Source organism: Cololabis saira, chromosome 16 (genome assembly GCF_033807715.1).
Source record: "Cololabis saira isolate AMF1-May2022 chromosome 16, fColSai1.1, whole genome shotgun sequence".
In the NCBI taxonomy this organism is placed as follows: Eukaryota; Metazoa; Chordata; class Actinopteri; order Beloniformes; family Belonidae; genus Cololabis; species Cololabis saira.
This window is the reverse complement of record NC_084602.1, coordinates 17,754,707-17,779,555: the sequence shown is the minus strand read 5'-3', so window position 1 is coordinate 17,779,555 and position 24,849 is coordinate 17,754,707. Positions and strand designations below refer to the sequence as shown.

General features: G+C 43.0%; 1 protein-coding gene across 1 annotated transcript in view; it reads left to right on the top strand.

Moving 5' to 3' along the window:
• Positions 1 to 20,031, top strand: part of scfd1 (sec1 family domain containing 1) — a 29,997-nt gene extending 9,966 nt beyond the window's left edge. The window contains exons 5-25 of the mRNA XM_061743766.1: positions 745 to 867; positions 1,849 to 1,936; positions 3,061 to 3,150; positions 3,656 to 3,711; positions 5,788 to 5,873; positions 7,072 to 7,171; positions 7,280 to 7,419; positions 8,070 to 8,160; positions 10,215 to 10,288; positions 11,242 to 11,323; positions 11,578 to 11,674; positions 11,894 to 11,964; positions 12,350 to 12,429; positions 13,961 to 14,023; positions 14,271 to 14,346; positions 14,803 to 14,856; positions 15,812 to 15,864; positions 15,971 to 16,004; positions 17,764 to 17,829; positions 19,726 to 19,794; positions 19,872 to 20,031. Coding sequence (XP_061599750.1) covers positions 745 to 867; positions 1,849 to 1,936; positions 3,061 to 3,150; positions 3,656 to 3,711; positions 5,788 to 5,873; positions 7,072 to 7,171; positions 7,280 to 7,419; positions 8,070 to 8,160; positions 10,215 to 10,288; positions 11,242 to 11,323; positions 11,578 to 11,674; positions 11,894 to 11,964; positions 12,350 to 12,429; positions 13,961 to 14,023; positions 14,271 to 14,346; positions 14,803 to 14,856; positions 15,812 to 15,864; positions 15,971 to 16,004; positions 17,764 to 17,829; positions 19,726 to 19,794; positions 19,872 to 19,895 — 1,617 coding nt within the window. The 3' untranslated portion in view covers positions 19,896 to 20,031. The remainder of the gene's footprint in view (positions 1 to 744; positions 868 to 1,848; positions 1,937 to 3,060; positions 3,151 to 3,655; positions 3,712 to 5,787; positions 5,874 to 7,071; positions 7,172 to 7,279; positions 7,420 to 8,069; positions 8,161 to 10,214; positions 10,289 to 11,241; positions 11,324 to 11,577; positions 11,675 to 11,893; positions 11,965 to 12,349; positions 12,430 to 13,960; positions 14,024 to 14,270; positions 14,347 to 14,802; positions 14,857 to 15,811; positions 15,865 to 15,970; positions 16,005 to 17,763; positions 17,830 to 19,725; positions 19,795 to 19,871) is intronic.
• The last annotated feature ends 4,818 nt before the right edge of the window (positions 20,032 to 24,849 follow it).

The following is a 24,849-nucleotide window of genomic DNA, read 5'->3' as shown; positions in this document are numbered from 1 at the left end:
TCCCCTGTCTGCTTACATTTTAACTTAGGGGTTATGAAATACCTAACTAAATTCCGCCAGCAAAAATCTCGCCAGAGCCCGGAGCTGGTAGAGCTAGACTGCACAGAGCACATGTTCAACCAGTCTTCTTCTGTGATGACAATCCAGATTCTTTCTCCCATTTTAATCTAATCTTATCTGTTGAGTCACTTTTGGTAGATTGAATACGGGAGTACAGTTTTGAGACAAGTTTCTTATTGTTGCCATTTTTATACATGTCAATAAACATGTCAATTAAATTGGCCTCACATTTTTCTGTTGGTTTTATCTCATCATTAAAATAAGTCCTAGTTTGAAGGTACCTAAAGAAATCCTTTTTTTCTAAACCATACGTATCTGAGATTTTCTGGAAGCTATCAAATTCTCCCTTTGACGATATTAAGCAACAGCAGGTGACGCATTGAGAGCGTTGATATTTAACACAAATAAGTGGTCCATTTAATCGTCAGGATCATTTAGATGTTAATGTTTGCAAAAGCATATTAGCTTGAAGGTTTACGCCTGATGTTTAAAACCTGTGTAAAAATCAGTGAATACTCAATATTTTCTCTCTCTCTCTCTCTCTCTCTCTCTCTCTCTCTCTCTCTCTCTCTCTCTCTCTCTCTCTCTCTCTCTCTCTCTCTCTCTCTCTCTCTCTCTCTCTCTCTCTCTCTCTCTCTCTCTCTCTCTGTGTGTCTGTGCGTGTGTCTGTGCGTGTGTGTGTAGGACCTGAGGAACCAATTGTACGAATCATACTACCTGAACTTTATCTCCGCCATCAGCAGAAGCAAACTGGAGGACATCGCCAGCGCTGCCCTGTCTGCTAATGTGGTCACCCAAGTCACCAAGGTTACCACGGCTATACTTATTTATTATATACTGTATACTAATACATACATACAATAAACAACAAATGAGAAGAAATGACACTCATCATTTATTGAGCAAAAACCCATCCATCCATCCATTTTCGTCCGCTTATCCAGAACTGGGCTGCAGGGGCAGCAGTCTTAGCAGAGATGTCCACACTTCCCTCACCAGCTCTTCTAGGGAGACTGTGAGGCGTTGCTAGGCCAGTCGAGAGACATATGGCATTTTTCCACTACTGGAGTCCATGCCCAATGAGAGGTCAATGACGACATTAACACCTGATGTTTTGAACGGAGGAAAGCCTGCTGCGGTTTTGAATCATTTATAGGGTTGATGTTAGGCCTTTCTGGCTGTGGCCCAACACCAGCAAACCCCAAATCTACTTCCTAGAGGTCTGCTCACCTGCAGATGATCAGTTCATAAAGTTAATTTGATTGGAAGCTCCAGGATGCAACTCAACCTATTAAGTTCCCTGGAGGCAGTAAGGTGGTACTTGTTTTTTCCACACATTGCTTCTGTATTTTGTTTTAGTTATCATACGCTAATGACCTAGTATAATATATTGTGTTGTTGTTCATATCGGGTTTTTTTTGCCTCATTATCAGACCTGCTAAAGACCAGATGATATTATTAGATATTTAAAAAAAACAATCTGCAGGAGCTGCAGTGGTTCCAGATATGATTAAACTTGAACAATCTGAATTATCAGTTGCAAATAGAAAATCTTTCACTCTGCGTGTTGTTTTTGGGCCTTATTATATTGCTGTCCAATTAAAAATTATTTTTCATGGAGTTTGTGGTATTGTTTCAATAGCAAAAAATAAATAAAGGCCCAGATATATACAAATATCCTGCTCGAGTCAAAATGTTATATTAATAAAAACCACAGCCTGTATGTTTTGTCTTTGTAGTGAATTAGTTTAGCTTGTTTCTGTAGTCACATCCATGTGTTTCTCTCAGGTGTTTGATCAGTACCTGAATTTCATCACTCTGGAAGACGACATGTTCATCCTCTGTCATCAAAACAAAGAGCTCATCTCGTACCACGGTAAGCATGGACATCTCTCAACCATCTCGCTGGTTTACACTGTAAAAAAAGTACTGGGCACAGCCTTGTGATGTCATACATAGGTTCCTGAAGAGTACTTTTGAATCCTCGTTTTCCTCGTGCTGTGTGGTGTTACTTTGTAAGTGAGAAGAATGAGCAGGCCTGGTAGCCAGCTGGAACACGCCCACTTTATGTCAATCACAGTAAACTGTTTTAGCTTAGCTGGTGTAGCATATGATGCTAATTGAAATGACCGTACATTCATTCTCATCAAATCTGTCCAAACACCTTTATTTCAAGTGTCACAACTGAAAGATTTAAAAAAGTGCAAGTTAAAAGGAGCCTTGCGAATTTCCACTGTGACCCATGTTGCTCGGCCTGCCTGACTACGCTGAGTTTACACCCAGTGAAGTCAGGCAGCAGACTTGCACTTAAAAGGGCCCTGAATTGATCGCCTATGGCCCCTGGCTTCTTTAGGAGCTGCTGGTGAACATTTGCAACTGAACCTCCTGTTTGTGTGTGCAAGGGGGTGTGAGTGTGTTTCATTCATCAGCCCTCTTGACAGTTTATCCATATTTTATTGATCCCTGAAGATATGCGTTTATGAGTAGTATGAATGTAATTAAAGAATTCGTTTTTATTCTTTTTGTATTTTTGAGTCTGTGGGCCGTCATCGGCTTTGGCTCAATAGCTGCACATACATTTTATGCAGGTGTGTGCACATATACGTACATGCATACTTATACACATATACGTACATGCATACATATACGCCCAGCCATGCCATCACCAACAATGATGACCAAGGATTACTGTTAGATGAGGCTCACAGAGCTATAGTGGACATCATGATTTAAGAGAGTAGTGGCAGAATACGTGAGGAACAGTAAACGAGTGATAAAAAATGAGGCCTATTCATTATTATAATAATTAATGATTATATAATTATTTATTAAAAAGGCCAGTTATTGCTTTAAAGCCAACTGTATCTCCACATCTGTAGGAGACCCTCTGAGATGAGTTTTAGGAGGTTGCAGGTTGCAGTTGTGCAGCTTTTACTCTTCCACTGAAGGATTGTGTTCTGGTTAAAATGAAGTATTTTGCTCCATTTCTTCCCTGTGCAGCCATCAACAGAGCAGACATTAAGGACACAGACATGGAGGCCATCATGGACACCATAGTGGACAGCCTCTTCTGCTTCTTTGTTACTCTGGGTGAGTACAGCTGGGTTATCCAGAACTTTGCTGATTTCTGACAAAATGTAGAGTAGAGTAGTGTACATTTAACCTATGCAGAAAACTCCAGTAAATGGCCAGCACCATGTTTTTGCCTCTGCACATTTACAGATTTACTGTTTAAACATAAGTAGCTGAGGCTAAAAAGAATAAACCCAGCCTGCTCTGATTGGTCAGGTCCAGTTGTCTGATTAGGCTCCACCCACTACTCTGCAAAAGAAATCTGGTTAAACATCACCACTTCTGGTTTCTCATCATTTGACTTTATTTTTCAATATGAACTGGTGCCATATATCAACATTTATAGAGGCTATTACCCTCGAATCCCGACTTGTCGTTCTTTCCTGCGTGTCTTCCCCCTCTCTCTATACCCATTTCCTATCAACCTACTTTGAATAAAGGCCACTAGTGCCAAGACATCTTTTTTTTATTTTAAATGTCGTTTTGTATGTTTGTAAGACTTCATTAATGTGCTGTTCATCAGGCGCGGTGCCAATCATCCGCTGTCCTCGAGGAAATGCTGCAGAGATGGTCGCTGTGGTGAGTTCACGCTAATAAGACCAAAACATCTCCTAAATCACAAAACTACAAACCTTTTTATATATTTGAACAACATCGGAGACTATCTGAAAAACCACAGACGTAAACACTACCAGTGATGGTGTCAGTTCCTTTATTCTTATTCGTATAGTACCAGTACAAAATTACAGGTTGTGTTCTCTCCAGTGGGAATGCTGAACTAATAAAACAGCGCGTTTGTAGGTGGTCCAACATCCGGCAGAAACTATGCCATCACCAGTCTTGGAGGATGTTATTTAGTTTGACTGTAAAATGCTCAGAGTAGTCTAACTGTCATATACCCAGTTTTCAGGTGTAGCTGTTGTTTTAAGAGGTACATGATCGATTAAGTAGTAAATACACGTTTTAAAGTGCTGTTATACCGGGAGTTTCCAGATATTTTGGAGCTTTCTGCTTTCATGAGCCTTAATTTCATCCGCAGATTAGTCGTCTGAACTCCCATCACAGATCACCACACAGGGTCAGCCCGCCCCTTAGAAGCAATTCAGTTCTGTCTCTGTTGCCGTGGCAATGTGACCGTTGGTGTGATTGGTCTGGAAGGTAACCCATAATAGCAGGGTGAGATGGGAGCAGTAGGAAGGGAAGGACAAAGAGGCTGCTTACTGGAGGGACTCTGGAGGGAAAATTGAGGTTTTAGAAGTTTTAGAGTCATGATCAAAGTCAAAGGACAATAAAGGATAAAATCATTGATTAAAGTTTTCTCTGATATTAAGTAAAGCTAGTTTCAGTGTGTCCTGGTTTTATTATGGGCAGGCTGTGGCTGTACAGCTTGTTTTGGGCCTTTCTCCTCTGAAGGTTGACTAATCTTTTTCTGCCACGTATTAAAACAGAGATGGGAAAAGCTACGTCCATATCGGGCCCCGACTTATCCTGGAAAGAGCTATGAGTACACACAGTAGTGCGGCCTGGACCCGGCACATATCAGTTAGAACTTGCTGATACTTGATCTGGCTGTTTGAGAGATGGTGTTTTTGTTTCTGCCGAGGGGGGGGGTGTTGGACACCAGGGACTAGCCTCTTTCACCAGCTGTTTCAGACGACTCAGGTGATGCAGGGCTCTCTGTGGTGATGATCTTCCAGAAGAATCTGGTGACCCTGCCTTCGTCTGGTCAGTGAAGACCTTGTGGGGGTTAGGAGTCTGTGGGGGGTGACAGGGTGGGAGGGTTTTAGGTGCAGGACTGGGGCAGGGGGTCATTTTGGTGGCAGCAGTGACCAGCTCCTTCAGGTGGTCGGTGAAGTCCAGCAGGAAATCCCATTTCCTTCACATGATCTGGTCACAGTTAGGTCATTGACTCCTGGTTGTACTCATTGGTTGTCATAGGTGTTGTTGAGTAGTTGCTATTTCCAAGTCCAAACTGTTTTCAGTTTACTGTCCTGATCTTTGATATCATCCTTGGTCTACCTGTAGGTTTCCCAGTGACCTTCTTCCCACGTTGTGTATCCACAGCAGACGATGAAGAACGTGTTTTGCCATTCTCTATGTTGAGTTACCTTTTAGGAGGAGTCTAGTAATCCTTAACACCGTTTCAGCTGTCTTCTGGTGGTAGTCACGATGTTGACTCATGTCTGTCATTCTGCAGCTGCAGCAACTCATTCACATCTATAAGAACAAACTTTTCCTGCAGACTCTTTGGCATATATAGGCTTTTTGTTTCCCCATCATGTTTATTTTCTTCCACTTGATCTCCAACAGTACCATTCATTACAGGAGTAATTGGATAATTGGAGCTGTGCTTTCACCTGTTCTGCTTGTGACCGTACATCCTCCAAGATTGGTGATTCCATATTTTATATCAGGCATTGTAATTGTTTTTACAAATGCTTCAGAGCTTCATTTTGTATGTTTTGTTGAGTCAAAACTGCCACCAGACTAACAACTATGCAACTATACATGCTGCATTCTTGGAAAATCGCTGTGTTTTTCCCTCCCTGACCAACCACACTGAGTTAAATGGTTCTGGTTCTCCTTTGATTCCCAGTCATGTCCACCACCGCAGGCCTGCTGCTGTCAGAGCTGAGTTTTGTGTTTTGTGTGTAGAAGCTGGATAAGAAGCTCCGTGAGAACCTGCGTGACGCCAGAAACAGTCTGTTCACTGGAGACAGCATGGCTGCTGGACAGTTCAGGTCAGTGTTCAAGCTCCACTTTCAACTGAAGTTCAAGGCTCAGTTGATCATTTACACTTTTTTTGATGGAGTTAGATTTTTCTTTTTCCAGATTGTAGCCATTTAATTTATAAGACGGTTAATAATAATGGCTTGGTTTTATATAGCGCCCTTCAAGGCACCCAGAGCCCTTTACAGAGACCATTATTCATTCATACACATTCTCACCGGTGGTGATAAGCTACGTTTTGTAGCCACAGCTGCCCTGCAGACTGACGGAAGATTGGCTGCCATATAGCGCCAAACGGCCCCTCCGACCACCACCAAACATTCAAACACATTCACATGGGGCAAGGTGGGTAAGGTGTCTTGCCCAAGGACACTACGACAGCAACTGGGACGGAACGGGATTCGAACCGGCAACCTTCCGATCATTGAACGACCCGCTCTACCACCTGAGCTACCAAAAATGAAGGCAGCTGCATGCCTGCCCTTGGTTTGTTCTGGTTTCTGACATCATTGATGGAGGTAAAGCATCATCAGAATCAGAATCAGAAAAGGGTTTATTGCCAAGTTTGTTAACACACACAAGGAATTTGTTGTGGTGATTGGTGCAACACAATACAAATATAAAAACAAATATATAAGAGATAAAATAAAATGTATAAACAATAAAATAAAATGTATAAACAGAAATGTACAATATGAGGTTTTAAAGTGCCGGATGAGTCTGTACAAAGGAATGAAGGAATGCAGGTTGATGTACCAGCAGTAGTACTGGATACATCTGAGTCTGTACAACAGATATTAGTTGCCTCCCTGCCAGCAGTTGTATCACAACACCATCAAAGTGAGCTGCACGCTGGCTCCTACTGGGGTTTGTCTGCAGGTTCCATGGTGGTCATACCTGCGTTTGCTCAAATGGACTCTGAGTAGGATCTATGTGGGCTATAAGTGGACACAGCCGGCTGATTTTCTAATGTGGGGCAGATATTACTGGAACTAAACAGGATCTCTGTAACTCAACGCGTATTTAGTCTACTGGAAGCTCTCATTGGCTGCATCGACTGAAACCGCAGGGGCTGCATGCCATTTGCCTGTTTCAAATTGAAGCCCACGCTGTACCCCAGTAGGAGTAGAGGGGAGGACTCCATCTCCCACAATGCAGTGCACTGTGTTGGATCGACCCATGATTATTTCAATGTCGTGTCTTCAACAGTTTCCAGAGGCCCCTGTTTGTTTTGGCGGATCGTAACATGGACATGGCCACACCCCTGCACCACACCTGGACCTACCAGGCGCTGATCCACGATGTCCTGGTGAGATGTCAATCATCTGTCTGAGAGTTATCAAGATCATAACATCCTGGTGGAGGGAACAACTTTAGGAATCTTATCTCCAACAAGTGTGTTGTCTTTGTCCACAAGGACTTCCATCTGAACAGGGTGGTGATGGAGGGGGGTGGAGGAGCAGAGTCACCACCCACCGGCGCCAGACCAAAGAAGAAGAACAAAACCATCTATGACCTCACAGCTCCTGACAAGTTCTGGCAGAAACACAAGGGCAGGTTGGTTTTAATCTGAACCACATCATCGTCAATCAGAGCCGTTTAAATCCAAACTCCTTATTTTCCAAGTCCAGATAACAATAACTTTCTAAATCCAACCTCATACTTGTGAAGAATTACTGCAGTATGATACGGGTCGCCCACCAGGAGATAATGTTGGACAGAGAGGGGTTGGGGGTTGGAGTCAGAAAGGCTGTGGGTGACATCACAGGGGGGAGTCCAGTGCCAGTACATACCATCCGTCATCTACAGCGGATATAAACATTAAACATGTCAGAACTGTTGTTCTCTCTTATGGTTGCATTAATGTGGCTGATTTTTACATGTCCAGAAGTATAATTCCTACATATTCCATCTTTAATTGTGGAACCGAGCCACAAACCAAGAAACTATAAATAAAAGCAGACTGCAGGTAATGAATCTGAGCACGTTGACGTTAAACAAACCAACAGTGTAAGCTGTCATGTTGTTGAAATTCTTACTTGACTTTTGTGGACCAGTCCCCTGGACCACAGCAGGAGCATGTGTGGTTGGTGTTGGAGGAATATCTGGTCACACTACCACAAACACACACAACCCTCTGAAATGATGATGATGTCAGGAGCGCTGAAGAGGTGAAGAGTCGATTAATGTGTTGGTATGTGTTACAGTCCGTTTCCAGAGGTGGCAGAGTCCGTTCAGGAGGAGCTGGATGCTTATAGAGCCCAGGAGGACGAGGTCAAACGGCTCAAGAGCATCATGGTGAGACACACACACACACACACACACACAGTATAGTTGTTAGTAGAGTCTAAATATGTTTGAAAGAAAGATTAGTTCTCAGTAAACGTCACGATAAGCAGTGATAACAGACATCCCTGGTCTTGTTTCGTTGACGACACCTCCAGAAGGCTGAACAGTGTTCCCTGTCGTCCAGAGTCTCTCCCCTCATGCAGCTCTCACTGCTCCTCACCTACACGGCCTCCATCACGTCACCTACGAAATGGCTACCAAAGCCAAACCAGCACTGCCACCTTCAACAAACTCAGTTGTAATAAAGTGACTGGTAGGGTGAAAGATGTTGGAAAAATCATTAAGAGTGGGATTTTGAAAGCAGTTAAAAATTACACTGTGTGCCTAATTATTAGGCAAGTGAGTATTTTGAGTATATCATTTTTATACATATTTTCCAACTCCTAGCTTGAATGCTTATTGAGTTTAAGTATATCAGGGGTTTCATGTACAAGAAGTGTGGAGCACACAAAATATGCGTACGCCACTTTCCATGCACAGATCGGGATGTTCAAAGCTCAACTTTGCGTGGATTTGTGCGTACCACCATGCACTATTCTGACTTGGTATGAAAATGTGCGTACCGCCATGTACATTTTGTCAGTTGTTATAATCCAACAATAAAGTAGTGGAACTGGCTTTTATACACCAGCATATGTTCCTCTAGATCTCCTGAAGTGAAGAAGGATTTGAACAATAACTCTTCACAATTCAATACTCATGATTTAGACCTGAACAATAAATAAAACCACGTCAGACTTTATTTTCCCTCAGAAATGCCTGAAAGTGATTACAACCTAAATCCAGCGTGAACTGATAAGTTTTCTATGTTTATGTCTCATGAAGATGTGAACACACATCAGTGATGGTTGTGAAGAACACAGACGTCCATCACATGACATGAGATGAACTTTCATTCTCACTGAGACAATAAAAGTGTTGATGATCATGTTGATTAAGATCAAGTCACAATTGTGCAACTGTGGAAGCTTTGGCACAACTAGAAGACAGAGTTTGGAGGGAGTCTTCAGTGACCACACTGGTCTGCTGGTTCAGGATGAGACTGGATCACTGCCCTGAACTTGTCCCACGACGCTCCGGTTCCAACCAACATGACAGACATACAGAGCACAAATGCAGAGAAGTCCACAGACCACAAGCCATTTTTAAATCAGGTTATATTTGTGTGCATCACAAATACATTTGTGAATCTTGTCCTATGGACCTGGGAATCGTCCTGTGCATTTGTGAATATTGAGTCTGTTCTAGTTCCATACAAACGCAAGTATGACCACCATGGTACCTGCTGACAAACCCACGTGGGTGCCAGTGTGCAGCCCACCTTGATGGTGTTGTGATACAACTGCTGGCAGGGAGGCAGGTGTACAACGCTGGTCCTTCAAAGCTCTTCCAAAGATACACCTCCAAAGTACACAAGTGTCCAACATCTGGTTACTGAAGAAGGAGCGTTTACACACACAAGCCAACCGTCCTGTGACATCACTAGAGCCACACACAGGCTGTGTTCATAGTCTCCTTGGTTCCACTCGTGATTGATTAGTTTATCATGAGATGCCATCAGTGCGTAAAGAAAACTCCTAGTTCCCGTTTCAAACTTTTTCAGCTTGAATTTAATCTCTTTAAATGCACATAGCTGTGAGGTTCATGTTCATGAGGGGAGGATTTGAGCAAAGGGACTGATTATAGTCAGGGGAGATGAAGCAGCCTCATCTCAGGAGTACATGGAGGAAAGTACACAAGTGTACCAAACTGGTACCTCTGGTTAAAATACAATCTCCATGGTCTGTCGAAGCATCACCTTTTGTCACGGTTTATCCGAATTCTCTCTATCTTAATTTTTATTGTCACATCCAAGCTTTTATACCTAAAGAAGTGAACGGCTCAGAGATCAATGGCTCTGTGTTGAGTTTACACTGGTCTGAGGTGGTGTGAGGTGGTGCAGGCCCAGTCCAGTCACGCTGGGAAAGACCTCCATTCATCTTCCATGTTTGCTCTTTCTCCAGGGGTTAGAGGGGGAGGATGAAGGAGCCATCAGCATGCTGTCAGACAACACAGCCAAGCTCACCTCCGCTGTCAGGTAACCAGCACTGTTAACTGCTTATGGATAAATATATGATGTATTTAAAATTGAACAAGAATATATTTTTATGATAACTACTATTGCTATTGATAATAACTATTCCCATGATTCAGCAGCATGTACATTCACCGTTTTTGGCTTAATCTGGGTTCAGTAAAGGCCTCACACACCCTTCTATAAACTGGTTAGATCATGTGTGATCTTTTATCCGTCAGAGATCCAGTTTAACTGTAACTCGTCACATGTCCATCACACTTTTGTGCAAAAGAAAATTGAATCTCTGAAAGTTTGATGAAGGTAGCGATGCAGTGGGTCGGTGATCCCATTGAATGCTCTTTTTCAAATAAGCGTAATTCGTGACTCTCCTGTGAGACTTCTCTTCAAAACAACCAAAAAGAAAATCTCAATCCTGAAGAAAATGGACTAAAACTTCTTCGGTCATAATTATTGTTATTGCCACTATTGCTGTTGAGAAAATATCCATGAATAGCAGATGATCAATGAGAGGCAAAGCCCTTATGTCTTCTGCATACTTTCTGTACCAACTGTATATTGATTAAGCAGTGTTATAGTACAACTAGTTTGTATTAATGAGGCCAGAAACAGCTGGAAACCAGATGTTGATGACTTTAGATTCACCGGCTACGTCACATCAGGAATGGGGAAATTCGCGTGGAAATTCAAAAAAAGTGTTTCCGTTACACTTTTGCAATAAACTAGATTATCGAATTGCCTGAAAAACCACCTCTAGGTTAAAAAGGGTGTATTTGATAATTGGTATTTTTTTGGAATCAGTGCCATTTCCATTCCAGGATTTCTTTTGTGATATTTGTTTTTGCACAACTCTATGGGTGATGGCCACGCGCCTACTGTCGGTGTTTGGGGAGGTGTCCTCCTTCAGAATTAGTTTTAGAGTTAATAATATGGTCTTTTGTTTGTGTTTCCTGCAGCTCTTTGCCTGAACTCCTGGAGAAGAAGAGGTTGATTGATCTCCACACCAACGTTGCCACCGCAGTACTCGACCACATCAAGGTACATTCTCACAAACTGTTTCTGGGTTTGGTTTAGTTGTGTTTAATAAATAAAGGTGTGGTGTGATACGTCACGTTCTGTTGTTCATCTGATCTTGCAGTTTCTTATTTTGAAAAACTTGAACGGATGTCTGAATATAGTCTTACCTGATATGTAAAACCAGGGAGTTGATCAAGGATCTACTTTCTTCACATGGCTGCATGTGTCGCTGCGCAGCCTCTCAGAAATGTCATCAATGCTTTTACTGTCCTCAGAACCGGAAACTCGATGTTTACTTTGAGTATGAAGAGAAACTGATGAGCAAATCGACATTAGACAAATCTCTGCTGGACATCATCAGTGACCCGGACGGTATGAACACATGAGCGCACACAGATCCGAACACAGAGACAGAATATCTTCCATCATTGTTGCAGGAGTAGAGCACAACACAGCATCAGTTGATTCTTTATTGTTATTCGACATAAAACTTCTTAAATTGTCCAAATGAAAACCTCCACAGTGAAATCAATAATCATCCCACAGAAACGTGGGCAAACATGACCAACTGCATATGTTTGTGTTTCTTAGCTGGGACTCCAGAGGACAAAATGAGGCTCTTCCTGATCTTCTACATCACTGCCCAGCAGGTTCCCTCGGAGGTAACGCACCGACGAAACCCTCCACAAGAAAACAGATCAAAGAGAATATAGGCCTTAAACGACATGACATCAATCACTTCTGGTCTTAACCGAGACTCCACTTATTCCCTCACTTGTTTGTCTTTTATTTGATTTAACCGTTGCAAAGTAACTCCATGAAGCAGTGCCACTTCTGACCACATGGGAGCAGGTAGCTCTGCTCTGTTGACTAAAGAGTCTCTGACTTTACTGTGCTGATGAGTCGGGCAGTGCGGTGCGTCTTGGAAAGGCACCTTGTTGTGTTTCCAGGAGCTGATATGCTCACCCTGTGTGGTCAATTTCTCTACAGTTATTATTATGCAAGTCATTTTAAGCTTGTATCCACTTCTGTGTGTATTTGTTTCAGTCTGACTTGGAGCAGTATAAAAAGGCTTTGTTGGATGCCGGCTGCGACCTTTCTCCTCTCACCTACATCAAACAATGGAAGTAAGTTCATCCATCCATCCATCCATCCATCTGCAGGGGCAGCAGCCTAAGCAGATAAGCCCAAACCCTCTTGCCACCTCCTCAAACTTTTCCAGGGGGATGCTGAAACATTCCCAGAGCTGCTGAGAGATGAGATCTCTCCCGTGTATGCTCGGCGTGCCTTGAGAACTCCTCCCATTTGGACAGGCCCCAAACACGTCCCCAGGGAAGCGTCCCGGGGACATCCTAACTAGATGAACACCCTCAGCTGTCTCCTCTGAGTGCGGGGGAGCAGTGATTCTGCTCTGAGTCTCTCCTGGATGACTGAACTTCTCCCATCTCTAAGGGAGAGTCCAGCCAGCCTACAGAGGAAACTCATCTCACCTGCTTGTATCCTCCACCTGGTTCTTTCAGACACTACCCACAGTTCCATAGGTGAGGGCAGGGACATAGATCCAGCAGTAAACAGAGTCTCAGCTCTCTCTGCACATCAACAGACCAGGAGAGTCCACATTACTGCAGACACTGCACTGATTCACCCCTGGATCTGCTGCTCTAATCTTCCCTCACTCATGAGAAGCACCCTGAGATACTTTAACTCCTCTGCTGGAGGAGGACGAACACACAAACGGTGATTCTGTGGATTCATATGGAGAGGAATCATCTGAATGTACTGGGGCTTCACCTAGGAGCCAGTCCCGGGTGAGGGGCTTGTTGGTGGTCAGGCTTGTATCTGGTTTGGGCCTGCTGTGGGCTCCCCTCCTACAAGTGAGTCTCCCCTGAAGACGTGGACCTTGTCCTGCAGAGACTCAGCTTACTAAACGTTTTTGTTGCCTTGCTGTCATTTAAGGGCAGCTGCAGATGAGCAGAGTTGCAGATCTGAACAATTTTAAAATCATGGGAGACACAGACATGAGGACAGTCTTGTCTCACAATGTTAGAATCATCTGAACGTACACAGAACTGTGAGACCAACGGCAAAAGCTTGTAGTGGCGATTCCTCAAACATGACATGTGGCACACTTAGAAGTACCCAACATGTGGACGGTGTGCTGATGCTCATGCTCTGCTGGCTCCTATTTGTCATTTGTGACTCAAGACCAAAGAGGCTCTGATCTGACTGGTAGCAGTGCAATAATCGTACTGACACACTGGGATTAGGTTTACATGAATCACCTGCAGCAGGCTTCACAGTAGAGCCCAGCATGCTTGTGAGGAGTCAGTCAGGCTCAAAGTCAAGCCTGACGTGGTCTGGTGTGTTGCCATCTTTAGGAAAACTTCACAAAAAAAGTTAAATTTAGATTTCCAAGCAAATAAAAGAAATCTGCATTCAAGAAATTCTCCAAAGTAAAGCTCCGGCAGCAGAGAGGCTTCATCTGTCATCGTACGCATCAGCAGATCTTCTGATCTCACTTTTACCAGAAACATCTGCAGCTCCATCAGGCTGAGCCCTAAGTACTTTATATCTACACTTGATAAGGTCAGGGTTCAAAACCTGTCCACCTTTAATGTTTAATCATGTACATTGGTTGAAAACGCTGCTTTCTTTCAGGGCATTCACCAAGATGGCTGCCACCCCAGCCAACTACAGCAACAGCGGAGTCAAGCACAAGGGGTGAGCTCACACTGGTCTGCACGTCTCTGCTGCTTTGTTATGGACTAACAGACAATGTATAAAGAAACAATTGTGTTTACAATCTGTCGTATCATAGACCGTCGTAAAATCCTTCCTCCACACCCAAATATGATGAAGAAAAACATTTTCAGCTTCTGTCCACTCTCTGATTACACCAAAGTTCTCCTCTTCCTCCTCCTCCAGCTGTTTTTTTCCTCTAACACCCTGCTCTCCTCCTCCCCCCCAGGTTCCTCTCCATAGTCATGAATACTGGTTCCCAGTTTGTCATGGAGGGTGTGAAGAACCTGGTCCTGAAGCAACATGTGAGTGAAACACTTCTGGCTGGAAAAAACTTCACCAGGTTTCAGATATACTTGTCCTGGTTTCAGGTTCTAGTCTTGGTTTCAGGCTCTAGTCTTGGTTTCAGCTTCGCATCACTGGTTTTGGATGTTGGTTTAGTTGCCACTCTGATGGTGAAGCCAGGAGAAGGTGAACCTGAGTGACTCAAGTTTTTCTGAGCCTGGTATCTAGTCCAGGTGAGGGACATGGAGCTGTTGACCTTCCTCTGTCCATAAGACTCAGTCAAGTCACACTTCCTCTCGTCCGTCCACCAGGACTTATCTGCCTTGTGAGACCCTGTTAGGAGCAGTTTTCCCAAACAACATAGCTCCAGGGATCATGTGAACACCTCCACCTAAACCACGCTGTTGTTTAAGAAGTATATGAAATGTTAAGATCTATTTTTTTAGTTAAGAGTTTAATTCATTCTTGTGTCCTAGAATCTTCCAGTCACTCGGATCCTGGACAACCTGATGGAGATGAAGTCTCATCCTGTGAGTTTGCATCTTTATTTTCACTTTCTGTCTTCATGAACTCTGACCGTGGGTGGGTGTTGGGTAGGACTGTGGGTACAATCTTAATGCACGGGTTAAGCTGGGATGTGGCCCCGGGCCTACACGGATCAGGGGCCTATCAAGAGCCAATAAAAACATATACAGGACTGTCTCAGGAAATTTGAATATTGTGATAAAGTCCTTTATTTTCTGTAATGCAAAAATGTCATACATTCTGGATTCATTACAAACAACTGAAACATTGCAAACCTTTTATTATTTTAATATTGCTGATCATGGCTTACAGCTTAAGAAAACACAAATATCCTATCTAAAAAAATTTGAATATTCTGGGAATCTTAATCTTAAACTGTAAACCATAATCAGCAATATTAAAATAATAAAAGTCTTGCAATATTTCAGTTGATTTGTAATGAATCCAGAATGTATGACATTTTTGTTTTTTTAATTGCATTACAGAAAATAAAGAACTTTATCACAATATTCTAATTTTCTGAGACAGTCCTGTACATGTTTATGGCATATTGCCCAATTATTTTGTAATTTGTTGAATGTTCTGTCCATCACTCAATAGTCCATCACTCATCACACAATAATCACTCAAAAGATTAAGTCACATTTTATAGTAAGTTATTGCAAAAACCAGTTAATTTCAAGGATTCCTGCAGGTTTCTTCTGATCTGTTTGGTCTCAAGTCTTTCACCTTTGTAGAAAATAGCTTTACAGTTGAGGGAATCTTTCAGAGGATCGTTTATTTCCTGTGATGAGAGTGTCTTATCGGTGTTTCATCATGGAGAAGTTCATGTCTGTTAAGTAGCTGTGAGTCAGACCACCTGAGGGGGAGTTTGGAGTATCAAGACCGACTCTGACATCAGTCATGTCTGGATTCACGGTCAGAACTAATGTTCCCCGTCATATTCTCTGATTTCTCCAGGAAACAGACGACTATCGATACTTTGACCCAAAGATGCTGCGAGGCAGTGAAAGGTAGGACAACGAATCAAAACAAGATCTGATCTTGAGCCCAGCGTCAGTTGAGCTTCTGTCCCTGAAACAGCAGCAGCTCTTCAGATCCAATCTTCTTCTCTTTCAGCTCCATTCCCCGAAACAAGAACCCGTTCCAGGAGGTGAGTTTGTGTTTCTGCATCAAAGTTTCATTCAGTTTGACAAACATGAGCCGAAGTGAAGCAGTGATGCTGCATGAACCAGACGGCAGCTTCACTTTTATGGGAGCTGAGAGTGTTTTAGGATATATGTCACTGTTTTTATTACTTAAATCCCTGAAGTTACTCATCACAGGAAGGAACAACGCAAACATCAAACACTGATAGAACACATTTATGTGCAAGAGTCTTTGAGCAGAAACCTGGTGAATCATCATGAAGATGTCACTGAGGAGCGATATGAAAATGGACTCTTGGACAGATTTGATGATACCCCAAACACCTGAAACAAGTAATAAATAATATTTACTTAACGCGGATTATTAAAATTCAGACATTGAAAAGTGTGAACGGGTTAAAAGTGTGTCTCCGCTGTTTGGTATCATGGCGTCCACCACACTGAACATGGACCAGAGACAGTAAAGGAGACGGTTGTTTGAAGACATCAGGAAGAACATTCCAGATCACCAAAGGTGAAGACTAGAAAACTCCAAGCAGCTGGACATTTCATTCAGAGGTGGAGGCTCTCAGGACTGAGGACGACCTCCCTGGACGTGGACACAAGAGGACAACTGATGAGTTTTGAAGAGAAACTGAAGAGACGGATAGTACAAATGAAACCAAAGAGACGGAACAACTTCCAAAGAGATTCAAGGTGAAGTCCAAAGTCCAGGTCCATCTGTGTTGGATCACAGCATCCATCAGGTTGGCAAACCACAAACCTTCTGGGAGAATGTGCTTCGGACAAATGAGACACAACTGGAGCTTTCTGACAAGTCACATCATCTCTACGTTCACAAATGCAAAAATGAAGCCAAAGAAAAGAATAAATCTACTGTGAAACATGGAGGAGACCCGGTTCTGTTCTGGAGCTGCTTTGCTGCGTCTGGTACCGGGTGTCTTGAATCTGTGCAGGTTCAATGAAATCTCAAGACGTTTTGGAGACAAATGTGCCGCCCAGTGTCAGAAAGCCTGGTCTCAGTGGCAGGTCCTGGGTCCTCCACCAGGATGATGACCCAAAACACACAACTAGAACCAGTCAAGAACCACTCAGAACCAAACACTGGACTGTTCTGAAGAGTCCTTCCTTGAGTCCTGATCTACATCCTGTTGGACATCTGTGGACAGGTCTGGAGAAGAAACCCTGCTGAGACACCTGGAGACGGTTGTTCAGAGGACCCTGGAGACTCGGGTGTCCACTTCTGAGTTTCAGTCATGTCTCACATACAGATTTTGATATCATGTTCTGTAGATGATAAGATGTCCAAGGACAGTTTTTAGATGCACTTGTTCTCAAACTGGTTAACGTCTGTCCATCTTTCCTGGACTCTCTCTGAGATGGATCTTTTTATACCTAGTCATGTCACTGAGCTGTCAGACAGTAATGTCATCACCTGTAAATGTTCCTCCGGGTGATTCTTCCCAGAACCACTTCAGTTTCCAGCCTTGTCTCGTTTGTTGCCATCAGATTTAACATGAGGTCATATTTTTCATTGAATGGTTAAATGTCTCTTGTCTATAATATGGATTTATGAGATTCTGTTTTACTGACTCTCTTGCACCCATCTGTCCCATCTGTTTTGACATTGAGGTTTCTGTCCTGACTTTGTCTCTTGCTCATTTATGAAGACGTCATTTCCTTGTGTTTGATTCAGATGTTCAGTCTTTGAACCACCAGAGGGAAATACTTTTGAACCGAGTCTTTTGTGCCGCTGTGTTTCAGGCCATCGTGTTCGTAGTGGGAGGAGGAAACTACATTGAGTATCAGAACCTGGTGGACTATGCCAAGGTACAGTCCTGAGATCAGAACTCCCGCTGGTGCTGGTATCAGTTGTGGATCTTCTTCACCCTCTTCTCACATGTCATGAGCATGCATCAGTCATGTTTCCTCACATTAAGACACCTTATTTCCAGAACTGAATTATGGATTTTAGTTCACATAGAGCACGTTTCACACTTGTGTGTTCAGATGATAACAAACACTTGCTGATTCTGACAAAAATCATGATTTGACAGTATTTGTATCCATCTACCACCTGTTACTTCAGAAACCTCTAGGGGTGTAACAATACTGTATATCGTGCCACGAAATTTCGTGATACAAAAACGTCACAATACGTGTCGTGGAGGTGACAAACTGTATCGCGATATTGGGTTATTAATATTATTCTATTGTTTTGACTAGTAACGCGCATCCGACCGCGACCGCGCGGACAAAAATCTTACTCCGCTCAGAAGAAACTAGTCCCGTTTTGCGGCCCCGTTTTGAGCTCTGAACTTTTACTTATGTAAGTCTGGTGTAGAGTTAAGCCTTACCTTATTAAATTAAACCTTTTTGGGGTCGTGAGTAGGATAAACACGGGACAACTTCTGCTGAGCTCCAGTGTACTTTAATGTCCCTCAACAGTGTAGGATTTTAGAACATCAACACAGCACCTAGTGCTGTATCACTCCGCCCAATCTAAAACAGACTAATCACTACAGATAAACTGACTAGTGTAATTATAGTCCCTGATTTAAAGAATATATTTATAAAATAATGAACCCTGAATTACCAAAATAACCTTCTTAACAAAAATAAATCTCCTCTTACACTTATAAGGTGAGCATGAATCAATCTTTTTTATGATGTAAATTGTATGTATTTATTTACTTTTATTTATTTATTTAATTTTAGTTGTTAAATTTCTGGAAAAGAAAAAAGTCAAATCATACATGAGAGAAACTATTCAGTTTGTGGCAAAATATTTGTACTTGTATGAAACTGAAGATGCATAATGCAAACCTGACATTTACTTTTAGTTCAGTTTGTGGAAAATGGTTGGCCTGGCTTTCTCTTTAAAACTTAAACAGTTATAAAGCATTACAAACTGTAACAATAGGGCAAACACACAGCATTGTTTTGTATTTTGTGTCTTTCAAATAAAAGACAAATTTTCCAGTCATATATTCCTCATTCAAGGTTGTTAAAAAAATACTGCTATAATATCGTATCGTATCGTTATCGTGACCTCAATATCGTGTATCGTACCGTATCATGAGATTAGTGTATCGTTACACCCCTACAAACTGCACAATACTGTCGTCCTACTTCCTGCTTGGAGCTGGCAGGTGGAGACTGAACCGTTTATCTGGCAGCAGCACACCGTTATACACCAGAGGAACCGCAGAAAAAACACTCTGGACTTAGATGTTCTGAAATGAGAGAGTTTCTCTTTAAAAGGCAGACAGTTGCAGCTCAGATGAAATGATTATCCTGGACATATGAACGCCTCGAAAATGCCAGATTTCACCTTTTTGAAGGAACAATTGGAGCAGAACTGTCCTCTCTGAGCCTTCAGCCCCTGAACCGTGTGAGACTGAAGGCTGAGAGAGCTGCAGCTTTACAACAGCCGGCCTGCCAACGTGTCAACCTGTCAAAATCAGCAGCGCCCCCTGGTGTGGCTGTTGGCGGCGACATGGAACCAAAATGATTAGCAAAGTTGGATCCAAATACTGAAGTTCGTATGCTGCATGTGTTTTTTAATGATTCCTAAAAACATCTTCCACATGAAGAGCATCATTAAAGTTCTATTCTCATGTCATCAATCATTAAAACACATTAAAAGGTCAACCTGGCATCAGAACTAAACATTTCAATCATTTGGATGTTCAGCAGCGTTCATGTCAGCTTTTGTGTGTTCAGTCCAAACAGGGGAGGAAGGTCGTCTACGGCTGCAGCGAACTCTTCAACGCCTCTCAGTTCCTCAAACAGGTGAGAAAACACACCTGCGCTGTTGTACACCTGCACCGCTGCAGCAGTAACCTGACCCCTCCTCCTCGTCTCCGCAGCTCTCTCAGCTCAGCCAGAAGTGACGGAGCCTCGGCGGGACTCGGATCGTCCCTCATCTCTGAACTCTTGATTCCAGCTTGTTTTATATTAAATCTGTTCTGCTCCACTAATCGTTAACCGTTCCACCTCCTCAGAGCTAATAAACCCACAGTCTCCCCCCACTCAGACTCAGACTCAATTATTCAGCTGGAGCTGCCTGGCTCTGAGGCTGGGGAAGCGGTTGTGGAACGTAAGGATGCTGGTTTGTTGTTAAATTCAACGTTTTCAAGCTCACATTGAAAGAAGTGAGAAAGTGAAGTTGGAGGAAGCTGATGATGAGCCGTCCGTCCTGCTCCAAACATCTGGCCTCATCGGTCACCAGACACCACCGAGTGTTTGCTGGAGCTAAACCTCCACGTGTACCAGCCTCTGATCTGAGAAATAGCTGGATGGATTTGGATGATTGACACCTGTAGTCAGCCAATAGCATTCATCAGTTCACAATCACCAATCACAATGATTTTTGATTGGTTACAGTTTTGATGACATAATCAAGCTTAGTTTTTCAATGGGAGACGATTCATGATGAAACATACAAGATGGTATAATCATGGTGGTTCTGTGTGATATGCAGCTTGTTGATCCACCTTCACCAGCAGGACGTGTTTCCTGTCTGACTTCATCAGTGTCTCGGGGTTCTGGAGGAGTTCTGGTCCGTTTTTCTTTCCTATGTTACCTCAGTCTACTGAGATTTCACGTCTACACAGCTCTCTGCAGGTCCCACCACAGCATCTCAGCCAGGTTCAGGTCTGGACTTGGACCAGGTCATTCCAGAACCTGGATTATTTTAATGTTCATCATTCTGCTGCCGTGTTTGGAATCATTCCTTGTCACATGACCCAGTTTCAGTCAATCTTTATCTCTGTCAATCAGATGTCCTCACATTTGTCTCTAGAAGACTCTAGTCTACAGAGGAGTTCATGGTCCACTCAATAACTTCTAAATTCTAAAAACTTCAAGGCATTCTTATAAAATTAATAAGAATGCCTTGAATATGAGTTTTTAAAGTGTATAGCCGTCAATTCTGCAGCTAAAATTAATAACGGGCTAATCGGGCATCCCTGACAAATACCCCGTTTAATCAGGATTCAGGAGCCTTCTTGAATAGCCATGGCAGAGGGAAATACTGCTGTTAATATTACTGTAACGCATTTGAATAACATTGCAAACGTTTGAACCAAAACCAAAAGTTTCCAAAGTTTTAAAGAAATCTAAAAATAAAATGAAACTATCATGTGAGATCAATGAATTATAATCAAACGTATCTAGGACTAATATGTGAATATGTCTCCCTTTAATAAATGCAGATTGGGTTTCATCAATTATTTTGTTTATCCCTTTTTTAAGTCCATTAGCATAGACATGTGATAAAAGCTTGTAATCCACAAAGAGAAGAGTCCAATTATCTAAAGATAGTTTGTCTTTGTTAGGTTTGGGTATAAGTGTGATTATGCCCCGTTTCATAGTCGAGTTGCTTCATTCCTTAAAGGCATCATGAATCAAATCTCTAATTTCAGTCCAAAAATGTTTTAAAAGTTCCATTGTAAGACTGTCTGGGCCAGATGACTTTCCAACAGGCATCTGTGAGATAGCTGTGCTACAGTGATTTCAGCTTCTGTTATCATTTTAAAGTTATCGTCAAATTTTGGGGTCAATCTGAGGTTCTGGAGTAAATAACGAAACATTTGCACATGAGTGCAATGACAAGTCTTTTGATGTGGATTTACACCATTTTATACAGTTTTCTTTGATTGAGTGTAACTTTAACATGTCCCTCATGCTGCTCTGTTAACTTTGTTCAATGTAAAAAGTGGACACAGTATCAAAATAAAAGCTAGAGAGACAAAGTCTGCCAGAGTCAAACTCACTTGATTGCTCAAACCTGACTAATAAAGTTGGCATCTCTCCCTACCTACAAATGAGTGCACCTCTGGTGGTCAGAAGTGGTATTACTACCTACTGTACAGTAGCTTTAAAGACGGCCCGTCCTGGACTGATGTGGTGTCACATGTCGGTGAGTCCAGCAGCTGCCGGAGTTTACGGAGAATAAAGAGCGGCGCAGCGGCTGTACAGGTACACCATTTAATAATTATTATAGACATTTTATATACATCTGAACAACTGCATTCTGTTATGTAGTACAGTCTTTAAAATCTGGCGTCCATATTTTAAAATCCAGAAACAAAAGCTTTCAAAATCGATCTGAACTTCATTCTCTGGGAAGACTAGAAAAAAAAAAAAATACTTTGATTGTATTAATCATGCAATTAACACAAACAGAAAACGTAGTTACAAAGTTGATCTCTGCGAGACTCAAAATAAAACAGAAGAAGAATTTGGGCATGTGATCTGTGAGCAACCACTCTTACAAACAAGCAGAAAACAAACTTCAAACTGTGGCTGGAGCCTCTTCCTGAGTGGAAGAGTTGCTCTCGGCCAATCGGATCGCAGCATCTCCTTCCTGAGGGTGGATGGCAGGAGAGGAGAAACCGGCTCTGAAACGCAACTCTACTAAGCAGAACGCCAAAGCTGATGAGCAGGTTTTCTGTTGGATCACAAACGTCTGACATCTGATGACAGGAAACGTCAGTTTTAATGAAATAAAAACAACAAAACAAACAGATTTACTGTTGAAATGTTCAAACTCAGTGAAACATCGTCTGTGAGAAAAGAAGCTGCAGTGTTTGTGAGATCAGTGTTTCCATCTGCTTCACCAGAACCATTTTTTAGTGTCCGGATTTGTTCATTTAGTCAAAGACGGATTAAAGCCTTCATAAATACTGCGTTTAACGTTCACTGGTGGTGCTCCTGCCGGGTTCCTGGGGGGTGGAAACGTCTCCGTCGTGCGTGTCCTGGTGTGATCGGGACGCTTCTACGTCTGATTGTTTTAAATATCGGCCTGAAAGTGAATTAAAAACGTCCCCGTCCTCTTCCTCGGCAGCAGCTTCTTCCTCGGCGTCAGCAGAAACCTCCAAATCAAAGCTCTGAACCGCCACAGCTGCAAACAGGGAGCAGGCGGGTCCATGATGGCGGGACGGTTGGACGGGTGGAGGAACCAAAGTCGGAACTCGTTCCCAGCAACCACTTGTTTATTAAAAAGGTTATAAAAAACTAGATTTTTTTTTTTTCTTCACACAAATTACAATAAGTAACTACAGTAATGCTAAAACGGGTCACTCCTCGGCCGGTTCTGTTGCTTTTCTGGTGTTTTTAAACGAGTGTGAACGTCAGCGAGCAGCTGGATCCAGAGGTTCAACCTGCCATCTGCTGTGTTTTCAGAACAAAACCCGCTCAGATGTTCCCCCATTTAAACTCTTTAAAAACTGTACAAATGCTAAAAAAGTTTTCCATCTGGTTCCCCAGAAGCTTCAGAAGAGATTTGATTAGAAAAGAAAAACTCCTGAACGACAGAAACGACAGACCTTGTTTTGGCACATTTAAAAGGAAAAAGCCCCTCATCTTCCTCAGCGGTTTGGGATCCGATATTCCTCCGATATTCCTCCGATATTCCTCCGGCTGCTGCTCTGCAGATCCGTCCACAACAAGGACTGCTGCCCTCGTGGTTCTGATCCGGTTGTAGAACAGGAACCTGCTTCAGCTGGTTCTCTGGAACAGGTCGGGACTTTCATTTCTACACTTCAAGGAGCAAATTCCTCTCAAACTTCTCCTCACCGACACGCCTCTTTTTTTCTATTAAACATTTAAACAACATCAAGAACACCAACAACAACAGAACCAAACACGGGCTTCAGTTCTAGTCCAACAGCTGCCGACTCCCGGTGTAAAACGTCTTCAAGAGGACGGTCAGAGTTTAACTTCGACCGTCCGAGCAGATTTGTGCACGTGAACCTGGACCTTCATCAGCTGCAGTTTTGGGTTCAAGTTTGGACTGAAACTGGTGGTTTGTAGACGTTCTTATGGATGTGATGCAGCTTCTCAGAACCTGAAATGACGTGAGCTCTGAGTGAAAGAGCACGTCTTGCTTTCACCCGGGTTCCTTTAAGGCCCTGATGGTTCAGCTTGTGGGGGAAACGGCTGAACCTGCTCCGGTTAAAATGGGTGAAATGAAACCGGACCTGGAGTCGTGTTTCACGTCTGGAGCCGCCGGACGTCGGCAGACGCCACCGGCTGCTTGTGACGGGAGCTGGTCACGTCTGTGGGGCTTCTGGGAGGAAATTATTAGGTTTCAGAGGAACATTTGATCCAAACTGATTTTGCTAAGTCGGTGAGACGGTAACTCTTCGCATCGACCCGACCAGGACGCCAGCTCCGACCGAAAACAGTCGACTCTTTGGTGGGTCGTGTGACCTGGAGGTGGGGGTTTTCACACTGCCACACTTCCTGAAGCAGCAAACCTTCCAGAGAGCTTAGAACCACATCTGCAGAGCAGCAGCTGGATTTCTAGCAGCAGAACCGCAGCCTTGAATGTTCCCTTATCCTCTGAGCAGCAACACAAAACACCGGGAACCTTTACTCTCTAGGAGCTACAGAGGAGACGGCCCAGACGTCTGGACTTCCTTCTGAGTTAAGAGAAGAAACTGAGGAGCTGAGTGAGGCCTGACAGCAGAACTAGTCCTGCTCTTACTGGACTCAGGACTTGAGGTGCACGTGAGAGACTTTAGGAAGCATCTAGTCTCGTAAAAACTGAATGAGAAGAACTGTGGGTTTCAGAGATGCAACACAGAACCTGGAAGGTTTCTGGGTTCAGGAACCAGAACCATCTCTCCCTCTGCTGTGAGGCTCAAGGTCCGGCAACTCTACAATACAATGACTTGGTGTGTGCGGGTTATAAATGCTCATCTGAAGCAGAAGCAGCTGAGTGTTTGTGTGGCAATTTTAAGATGCGTCACACATGTGAGAACCATTTCAAACTCTTCAGAAATCTGAGAGCCAGAGTCGGACCAGAACCACATCTGACACGATAACGGAGCTGGCTGC